The following is an 11,074-nucleotide window of genomic DNA, read 5'->3' on the forward strand; positions in this document are numbered from 1 at the left end:
CCACTAGATGTCGGCCTATGCACAGCATGTGAATCTAAGCAGATACAAGCATCAGAAATACGATTACGGTGAGTAATGCATCCCATATATATACACACACACACACCGATTGCAGTTGTAGCTTTATTTTTTCCACTTCCTGAATGAAAGCATGCAATTACCAGCATGCAAAGTAACGCTAACCTAAACAAATCTAAAGAAACAGTGAGAATTAAACAATCACCACCCCAGCTTTGCTTCACATGGCATGCAGATGTATGCACCCCTCCCCTTTCTAATTGGCCATCATTTGCACCTCTTGATGGCAATCGCCACAACCCCCATTTCCCATTTGCTCGTCTTATTTGCAGTCCTTTAGGCCAATCTGCTCCGCTCACTGTGCAGTTTTTGAATATTGACTTTGCGGGGAGAGGTGTGAGTGGGTTGCAGGTGAAGAGGCCCAAGGACCTCGGACACCAAAATAAACAGAGCGCTTATTTTGGTGTCTTATGCCAGCAAGCTACTGCAGAGCCACAGGCGAGCTACCAGTAGCTCGTGATCTACGGGTTGGCGACCCTGGCTCTAGACAGTGCAGAGGCCAGCTACCAGGAGAAACATTACTCGTGCAGGTTCAAGGAATGAAACGTGTTTAGTCTGGACGAGAGATGGCTGTGAAGATGTCGTGGAAACAATTAACTTGGTGTGTTTGTGTGTAAATACAAGATAGGAGTTACCAATATTTCAAGGGATTTGGGTAATATGGAAAATAGTCTTAGAATTGGGTGGCAGGCTAAGGCACAAGTGACATTATACAAACGCAAATTGTTTAATTCCTGCAATTGCCTTGTGGCATGATTGATGATGTTAGTTATTAAGAGACTCAAGAACATCCTTGGACTGAAATGGGCAATAACCTGTGTCCGCGATCTTGAGTCTAATTCGGATCCTAAAGAATTACAGGAGGCATATGGTGGTTAAAAATGTGGTTTGTTATAATCAGTCACTATGTATTAAACAGTTAATGAAACCACATTCCTTATGTTAAACAGGGTCTAAAACAGAGCCGGATGGAAGCTGCTTTGACGAGACCGTCCCATCATAAATAATTACCACCATGAGTAAATTTTCTAGACAATTGTGAGTATTATTTTATATTTTTAATTAAATGTTGAAGGTGGAAAATTGTATATGGTCAGTTCACGCTTGCATCCAATCCAGGCACAATGGTTGCCTTGCAAAGAAAAGGGATTTTTGTGTTTTAGAAATACCAATTAGGTTAGTGTATTGAGAAAGGTGACCCTGCAGAATTCTTTTCAGATTTCTGTGAAATTGAATACCAAATGTCATATGGTAATAATTGATGATGGTGAAGTGCTCTGGAGATAAGTGTGGTCTGACCCTTGAGAATCGAATAATTACTGACAACTTGGTTATTTTCTACCAGAAAGAGTTTGACATTTTTCAGTGTAATTTCCACGCATCCGTTGGGGATGTATTTTTTAAAACAAATGGTGTTAAATTTGCATACAGGAAAGCAGATGGTCTCTAGTTCTGTTTGTTTCTTGCCACCTCGTTTGAAAGCCTGCAGTTGTGGCTTTAGGACCCCACCTGTTGATAATACCAAAATGTGCCACACAGCCCAGTCGTAAGTAGTTTGTTTTTCAAGGAATAAACATAAAGTGGAGGTGAAATCTCTTGCCAACCACCTATGAGTGATTTCTGGTCATGTTTGAAGTGATGTCATTTTGATTGTCAATGTGAGCCTAAATGTACATTTCATTGTTTTGTCATTCTTTTTCTTGGAAATACAGGTAACATCTCTCCCAAGGAGAGGGAATGTAACTTGTGCTGTGACTGATGTGACTGAAGACTTCATTTTTCTAAGAAGACAGACTAGGTGGCAGCCAACAGATTGATTGCTAAATCAGTTTTAGTGGCAGTATATTGATCTTGGTCCATAACTCGTTAGAGTATCCTGAAACTTGAGACACATGTGACCAGGATAAAGAAAAAAATAAATGACCAATTCTTGGTAATCTTCTAATGTTGTGGCATCGTTGGAAACCTCAATGGATTTGCTAAGAAGGTCCACAGAAATATTCAGAGGATGCAGTGTTAAAGGTTCACATTTGTTTGGCAATGTCTCGTAATAGTGTTTTGTTAGACTTACATTCAGCCCTAACTTCAAATGATAAAGAGCTTCAATTGTATTTTTACAAGATACTGTGTATTACCGTACCGTACTGTACCTCATTGTAGGGCCTGTGTTGGACAATTGCTGATTTGTTTTGGAGCGAATATTTGTGCAGATGCATGCGACATGCTGGATGACAGCCAGAAATTAAATGTATCCACATAGTTACCAGAAACTAATGAACATTCTGTGCAAAGCAGACGATGTGGAGGAGGGTCTCTGGGAAAGATGCCCGATTAATTTAGTAATGTTTGGAGTCAATACAAATTATTCATTTTATTTCCTTTTTTAAACTTGGATAAACATTGAATAAACATATACCTTTTTGTAAGGAAACTATAAATGGCAAATTCTTTGAGTGTTTTAGGTGCCTTTTTTAAATCGCTTATAGTAAATCATCAAAAAAAGTTTCCTTAGGTGGTATGAAGGGACTATTGGAAGTTATTTTTAAAGCCTGAACACATTAAAACTGCAATGAACGTATAACATCTTGGCTTCATTTATTTGAAAGAAATTAGAATGACTTTTCGTATGCTGTTTTGGAATGAGTTGGTTTGTGTATTGAGTGCATTGAAAGTTTCTGCATATTACTTGCCTTACACTTGTGGGAGATTGATGTGCTGATCTGGCTTCTTTTTTATTTTTTGATGGACAGGCCATCACAGTACAATGCGTTCTCGAGCCGGACACCTAGAAAGTTCCATTACCAGCTTCCCCCTCGCCTTTTTTAGATAGTGCAATTATACCTATGGCAGGCAAATTGAATTTGTAATGTGTTCAAGTATTGTGATTCTTTGGATGATGCTTTGCAATTTGAAATGACAAGATTATGGTTTACAATCTTTGCTAGTACCAACATATGTATACTGGGCCTTTATTATAAGTAATTATAGTTTCCTTAACCACGTTTTGCATGCTGACACACCACTCAAAATGTGCTGTGGAGGTCACCATGATTACTTGTATAGGCCTACATACATGATAGATATATTTCTGAGGCTTGTAGGTCTGCTTAGATCACATGCTATGCATAGGCTGACATCTAGTGGTAGCCGCAGAGTATTACATTTGTTTGTTTTTGAAACTCGAAAAGGGACGCCGACAGGGCGTGACACTTGTGTATCCTGTTAGGCAAAGTTTGTATGCAGTACCCTCTGGGAACATTACAAACAACTCATACCCAAGGGTGGGTTTCCTATACGTGTAGTCCAAGCTTGTACTTCACAGTTTCGGTAGCGTGTTGAGCAGCCAGGCTTATCTCGAGAGGGGTCAATGTGAGCTGTTGTGGAGTTACACAGAGATTTACAGTTACAAGTATTCAAATAAACTCTTACACAGAAGGTTTCTTGAATAAACAATTTATCAATCAGTTGGAATAAGCCTTCTTCAGAAGAGAGCAATATAATAACACCCAAATACACTTCATGAAATACACACTCTTAATATCTCTCAGATAACCTTTTGGGATGGCCCACAGACACTACCTACACCATCAGGTGACTACAATTGCTAGGGTGCTGGGGACATTAATATATCACTGTTGTATTTGCAATCATATGGTAATAAGTCAAAAGGAAAAGATTATTTGGAACCTACAAGAGGCCAGGACACAAATATTAAGCAGTCAAATACTTTTGGTTCCCCCCAGAAAGAGTCATTCAGTACACTAGGCTAGGCCAAAGTCAATGGGCAAAAGTCTTATATAGGATTGAGCACCTCTGGTAGGTAAATGGAAAAGTATTTGCACAATGTTTTAGAAGTATTTGAAGAAAAGAAGAATCCGATGTAGGGCCACAAGCTGATTTGACTTGTGAGTGGTAGAAGATGCAAGCAACTCTACAGCAAGAGGTAAGTTCTCTCAGACTTTGTACAGTACCTTTTAAAATGAAGAAAAGATGCAGCAGATGACTCCTTTTCCTGTGCAGCTCTGCAGGCATCATTGTTCCTGGGTCTCAGTCATAGGGACGAGGGAGGAAATCGGGAGACTGCTGCAATGCACTGGGCCTGTCAAAACTCGCAACCGGCAAACTTCGCTTTCAGGGGCTGTTCAGTGTTTCAGCTCCTCGCGTCTACCGCAAATAGCACCACTGCGGTTCTTGGCTGTCGAGATGGACTTGTTCCGCACTCTTATATTTATTTATTTGCATTTGTAAAGCACACAACTGCCCCCGGGCATCGTGGCACTGTTAAGAATACTTGCTTGGTTACATAAGTGCATGTGGTTAGATTGGTAGCAAAAACATGAGATCAAACCCAACTTAAAGGGTGGCAACAACATGTAATGCATATAGTCACAATTGGTGGTATAAAACATGAGCGCCAACCCCATCTTAAAGGGTGGCAGCAACAAGGTAATGCATGTGGTCATACTAGGTGGCATAAAACATGAGCGCCAACCCCATCTTAAAAGGGTGGCAACAGGTAAAGCATATGGTCAAGAATTGGTGGCATAAAACATGAGCGCCAACCCTATCTTAAAAGGGTGGCAACAGGTAAAGCATATGGACCAGAATTGGTGGCATAAAACATGAGCGCCTACCCCATCTTGAAGGGTGGCAACAAGGTAATGCAAATGGACAAAGAATGGTGGCATGAAACATTAGCGCCAACCCCATTTTAAAGGGTGGCAACAACAAGGTAATGCAAATGGTCCAGGAATAGTGGCATAAAACATGTGCGCCTACCCCATCTTGAAGGGTGGCAACAACAAGGTAATGCAAATGGTCAAAATAGTGGCATGAAACATGAGCGCCAACCCCATCTTGAAGGGTGGCAACAAGGTAATGCAAATGGTCAAATGAATAGTGGCATAAAACATGGGTGCCAACCCCATCTTAAAGGGTGGCAACACCAGCTAATGCAAAGAGTGGTGGCATAGAATATGGGCGCTAACCCCATCTTAAAGGGTGGCAACAACAAGGTAATGCAAATGGTCAAAGAATAGTGGCATAAAACATGTGCGCCAACCCCATCTTAAAGGGTGGCAACACCAGCTAATGCAAAGAGTGGTGGCATAGAATATGGGCGCTAACCCAATCTTAAAGGGTGGCAACAACAAGGTAATGCAACTGGTCAAAGAATAGTGGCATAAAACATGGGCGCCAACCCCATCTTAAATGGTGGCAACAACATGTAATGCAAATGGTCAACGAATGGTGGCATAAAACATGAACGCCAACCCCGTATTAACGGGTGGCGACAACAGGTAATGCATGGGCAGGGTAGGTATAACCAGAGGGGTTGTGGGGGACAACACAGGGATACAGGGGGTGAGAAGGGGGGGGGGCTCAAGCACACACAGGCGACCAGCAGGGTGGTGGGGGAAAACTCTGTTGAGGGGGCTCAGGCACGGTCAGTCCTGCTTCATGGGATTCCGGAGGATCTTCCTGGTGCTCTTGGCCAGCTTAAAAGCAACGCACACATGTGGTGTTCCTCTCCCTGGCTATATGGTTTCCAGCTGCAACTCTGTGGAAATTCAACCAGCTCTGAGATGGATGTCCAGGTGGCTTACTTTGTAGTTGATTGGTCCCACCAACTCAAGGGGAGAAGTTGCAGGGGCTTCTCTGTTGATGCAAACTTGGTGTTTCGGCACTGCAGCAGGGCTTCGCTGGGCAAACCAACGGTCCAGCAGTTGCAGCAGGCGACTCTTAAAGTTCTTCTTCAGTTCCTTCGTCCAGTGGTCGACTCTGCCTTCTAAGCCAAAAGCCTTCCCTTTTATTCAGTTCTCTCCCATTCATTCCAGCCTAGCTGTCAGTCACCCAGCAGGGTGGCTGTCCTTGCGGGATAGTCAGCCGGCCAATCACCACAGATTGCACTTGGGTTTCCTAGAAGACTAAGCACAGGGAGTTTCAGGCACCTCCCTCACTTCCTGCCTACCACAGACACCCTGGAGCCAGAGGCGGGCTTCACTCATGAATCACACCAAAGGCAAAGTGATCAATGGGACCAAACCTGGTTTGGCACGCAGAGTAAATCTCAAGAAGGACCTTTCCACAAAGAAATGGTGAAAAAAGACGACCGGGGCCATTTTGACAAAAATGGCACCCTTGGGTGCTTTACTGCAGCTGCAAACGGAGCCCGTGGTAAATGCACACCATGGTAGTTAAACCAAAACCACTGCCACCGGCCATTCAGTGAGGAAAGAGTAACTGTTACATGAGAAGGTAGACAAAAGGGGTACTAGGTGTAACCCCTCCATCACCCTATTGTAAGATAGTGTGTTTGTTTGTTTATTTTATTTCTATAGCGCTCCGGACTCTGGAGTAAAAGGGCGCTTTGTACAAGTTACAAGGCACAGTACATGGTAATAAACAGTGATAGTTGAACAACAGTTATATAAAGAATATACAGACAGTGGAGGTGATAGCAACCAGTAATGTTAAAATGAAACATGTGCAATATGTACAGTAGCTAAGTCTAACTTGAAGGTTGACTTTTTGTCAGAAGCCACCTAATGGCAAATTTCCTGAATGACTGGAAGGATTTGGATGACTTAATAATCAGTGGCAGGGCGTTCCAAAGTTGGGAGGCGAGGACAGTGAAGCTCGAGCCTCTGGCTTTTTAGAGGTAAATCTAGGTACTGGAAGACATAAGGTATTGGAGGATCTCGTGGTTCTGATGGAGGGTTTCATGGTGAATTTATTGATAAGGTGGGGGGGCTAGATGGTTGACGGCTTTGTAGGTGAGGCAGAGGGTTTTTAGGTCGAAGTGCTGGGTCTAGAAAGTTACAAATGTAAGTAGTCAATTTTACGTTACTGCTCTTGGAAAGAGTAGTTTATCCAAGAGAAGGTATTTAAAACTTTGGGAAATCTGAGACTTCCCTGAGCCACTGCACTGAAGGTGCTGTGACCCAATGTAAAAGATGATGCCTATGGAGATTGTCTGACTCCACAACCAAAAGAAACACTGTACAAAATCACATTAAAATACATAAGTGGGAAAAAGGGTCTCTCTCCAGGTTAAAAAAATCAAGTCCTCAAAATCCAGCAAAGTCGCTGGGGGTCTCTAAGGTGGAGGGAATGAGCACATTTCTGAGAATTCTCCCAAACATCCCCAGTGTGATGTCCATTGTACCCATGGTCCTTCACGCGTCGAGGTCGCTCAGATTGTTTTTTTCCGCCATCGTAGTCGGACACATCAGAGTACTTGGCTGATAACATTTGAAGTTGGTATTCTGTCCTTTCGTCAACCATACACCGCAAGATCCTCGGCAACAGCTTTCGAGGGCAAGACCATCTGTCGTCGACAGTGACGCCTGTCTTGACTAACTTGGTTTGGGGCCTAGCTAGGCCCCAACGGGCCTCAGCCATTTACAGTGTGGAGAGTGGGGGGGGAGGTTCATATTCCATCTCACTTAGAGAATCTATATTCCCCTATACTTCCTTGTATTCCGCCAGGCTGCCATCTTTATACTTTCCGGAAAATACTCCTTTTAAATTCTGTTTTTCCTGTAACAGGAAGTTTCCCTGGAAGGATTCACACTGAGTGTGTAACCTTTGCCTCCCGAGGGACCACGCCGGAAAGCGGTGCAAGTTTGTAAACTGTTTAGGCCAAAACTTTAAAGTACCGAAAAACTAAACGCTGGGCCCGCCATGCCGGCCAAAGCAGAGAATCAATCCCAGTGTACCCTTATCTGGACGACTGGCTGATAACAGGGTAATCCACCCAGGTTTGCAAGCAAAATACCCAAAGAACAATCAATCTTCTGTTCCAATTGGGATTTGTAATCAATTAGAAAAAAACAAGTCTCATTCCAAGCAAAACCAACCAGTTCTGAGGAGCTGTCATAAAGACAGAAGAGGGTCTTGTCGTTCTGTCAAACGAGTGTAAAACGTTCTGCTGCAAATACCTCAGTATTGAGCCGGTTACTAAATAACCGTACGCAAATCTATGTGCTTGCTCGGGATGATGGCGGCCTCATGCATTTACCTGGTTCTGTACGCACGGTTGGGCAGGCGGCCATTGCAAGAATGGTTAGCGAAACCGTGGTCTCAGGCAAGCGGTCAGTGGGACGATCTAGTGGTGGTTTCGCTAACTACTTCAAGCACTACGCTGGTGGACAAAGGAAAATCTGTTAGGAAAACCTTTTTACAAACATACAGTGCAAGCGATTGTCACAACAGATGCATCTCTCACTGTGTGGGGAGTTAATTACCTTCACCAAACAGCGCATGGCCTGTGGACCAAGATCACAGCCCATAATCACATAAACCTCTTCGAGCTACTATAAGTGCTAAAAGCCCTATACGCTTTTCAAGTGCATCTGTCAGGCCAAACAGTACAGATCCTCACAGACAGCCTGTCGGCCTGTGCATAGCATGTGAATATAAGCAGATACAAGCATCAGAAATAAGATTACGGTGAGTATTGTAGCCCATCCAAACAAGGCCCACAACAAAGGCCCTGTCTATACCTGTCCACCACGGTATGCCGCAAGCTGCTGTGTCAGCCCACTGGCCCGTGTCCCTCTGTGTGAGCCCACTGGCCCCTGTGTCCCTCTGTGTGCGCCCACTGGCCCCTGTGTCCCTGTGTGCGCCCACTGGCCCCTGTGTCCCTCTGTGTGCGCCCACTGGCCCCTGTGTCCCTCTGCGTGCGCCCACTGGCCCCTGTGTCCCGCTGTGTGCGCCCACTGGCCCCTGTGTGCACCCACTGGCCCCTGTGTGCCTGTGTGTTCCCCTCCTGGCCCCCTGAGTCAGTTTGTTAGCCATCTTCGCCCTCCCCCTTCACCTTTCAACTATTTTAGCACTTATCATTGTCCCTTGATCTTGACAGCAGCTGGTCTGTCCCCCCTTCCCCTCCTTGTCTTCTCCTCCTACCTCCCAGCACTACCTTGATCAGTCGTTGTCCCTTTAAGATAGTCACTTGTTTTGTTCCTCTCTTCTTCTCTTCCCTCCCCTTCCTCACACCTCCCCTCCTCTTGTCACACTTGCACTGCAACAATTGTCGTCAGGCATAGTAATGTTACTGCTAGTATTGTCTGTTTTTTTTCCTTCCTCTCCCTTATTGTGCCGTGCACTTGTACTATCGGTTATGATATGATGGGTATTCTCACATTCTGATTTTGTTTCAAGGATCTGTAAGAATGTAACGATTTCCCCATTTTCCCTCCCTCCTTGAAGTGCTTTGAAACACATTGTGTATAGGAGCTATACAAATAAACAATCATATATCTGAGGCTTGTGGATCTCCTTACATCACATGCTATTCATAGGCCGACATCTATTAGTATTCGCAGAGTATTACATTTTTTGTTTTTGAAACTCAAAGGGATGTCGACAGGGCGTGCCAGTAATACTATCCTTAGTGACGTCTCCTGTACCCATTGTCCTTCACGCAGCGAGATCCCTCAGATTGTGTTTTTCTGCCATCATAGTCGGACAAACGTTGCAGAGTTCCTTCTTCTGGCTAACGCCATTACTTATACGAAATTTAAGTTTAGACTTTCTTCCTATCTTTTCGATCACCACACACCACAAGATCTCCGGCGATGGCTTTCGAGGGCAAGACCATTCAACAGCGACTCACCCGTCTCGACGAATGTTGTCTGTGGCCTATCTAGGCCCCAACGGGCCTCATCCCTGCACAGTAGGGAGAGTGAGGTGGGAGGTCCTAATTCATCTCATTTAGAGAATGCCCATTTCCCTATTCTTTTTAGATCGCCGAGCTGCCATCTTTCCATACTATGGAAAACACCCTTTAAATATTGTCCTTCCTGTAATATGAAGTTTCCCTGGAAGGATTCACACTGGGTGTGTAATCTCTGCCTTCCTAGGCTCCATTCCAAAAAAGTGTGAGTCTTGTAAACTGTTTTGGCCCAAGACACTAAAGGACCGAAAGACAAAACGCCGGGCCCACCACGCGATTCAGGTAGAGGCAGCCATGGATGTTGAGGGAGCCTCCAGCGATGGCAGCATCAGCGTCCTAAGCAACGCCAAGGGCAATCTGGACCCGACTGATTCCTGTGTGCGAGCCCCTGACTCCAACAGGCAGGCCAGCGGTTTGGATACAGAGACTACACCCGGCGGCTCAAGCACACACACTGCACGACACACTAAACGCACCCCCATGGCCGACAGTTGACTTGTCGACCAAAAAGCCACACGCTGTGTCGAAGGGAAGGTCTGAAAAATCCCTGTCCTCTGGGCTTCTCGTTCCCCACATGACAGGCCCCTAAAACAGACGCTGAAGTCTGTTTCCGACACTGCAAGCAAATCAGACAAGTCCTCGGGTACTGGCGACTGCGTCAAGACATGTCAACGGCCCTTGCTAATTCAAAAATGGGATCCTTATTAAAAATGTCCCAGACACACTCCTCAAATCCAAAACATTGAAAAGCTCCAAATCTTTGACGCCCCTTTCAAAATCACCAGTTTCAAAGGATACAGAACACTCAGTTTGACAGAGTAAATATGAGAATGTCTAGCTTTGTTAACTTTTTTGATCAACACCCTGATAAACTTACCAATCTCCAGGGTCTCCCTCAAGGCGAAGTAGCTAATAAGCAGCCGCCTAGATGTGACACAGCCTAGTACCTCTACCTATCAAAACGCATCTGATGACCTATCCTAATTTGACACTACAGGTTTGCAGGACCCTGGCTCGATAGCAGACCAAGGAGACATGGAGGATACAGAGCAATATTGTAATGATTTATACATCATTCAATCTCCAGACCACATTGGCCAACCTGTGGCTGATTCCCCTGTGAATAACCAGCTGCAGTATAATCTTTTAAAAGCTGCAGAACATTTCAAAATCGATAGCCAGGAGGTTCAAGTCTACAAAGATTTTGCAGAGGACATCCTCTGGGATAAGAGATCTGCAGCACTGTTCATTCCACTGCTCCAATCGATCCAAAGGCGCATTCAGTCTTCTTTGCTTACCGCCAACCTGACAAAGGCA

The 11,074-nt window shown here is 44.6% G+C and overlaps 1 protein-coding gene across 2 annotated transcripts in view; it reads left to right on the forward strand.

Moving 5' to 3' along the window:
- Positions 1-2,659, forward strand: part of LOC138511692 (survival motor neuron protein-like) — a 643,682-nt gene extending 641,023 nt beyond the window's left edge. Inside the window, exons 8-9 of one of the 2 annotated variants that reach the window (XM_069627523.1) lie at positions 1,029-1,116; positions 1,791-2,659. In XM_069627523.1, coding sequence (XP_069483624.1) covers positions 1,029-1,085 — 57 coding nt within the window. In that variant the 3' untranslated portion in view covers positions 1,086-1,116; positions 1,791-2,659. The remainder of the gene's footprint in view (positions 1-1,028; positions 1,117-1,790) is intronic. The other variant, XM_069627524.1, reaches the window with a different exon arrangement.
- Positions 2,660-11,074: the final 8,415 nt, after the last annotated feature.

This window comes from Ambystoma mexicanum, chromosome 6p (assembly GCF_040938575.1).
Source record: "Ambystoma mexicanum isolate Mex_15411 chromosome 6p, UKY_AmexF1_1, whole genome shotgun sequence".
Lineage (NCBI taxonomy): Eukaryota > Metazoa > Chordata > Amphibia > Caudata > Ambystomatidae > Ambystoma > Ambystoma mexicanum.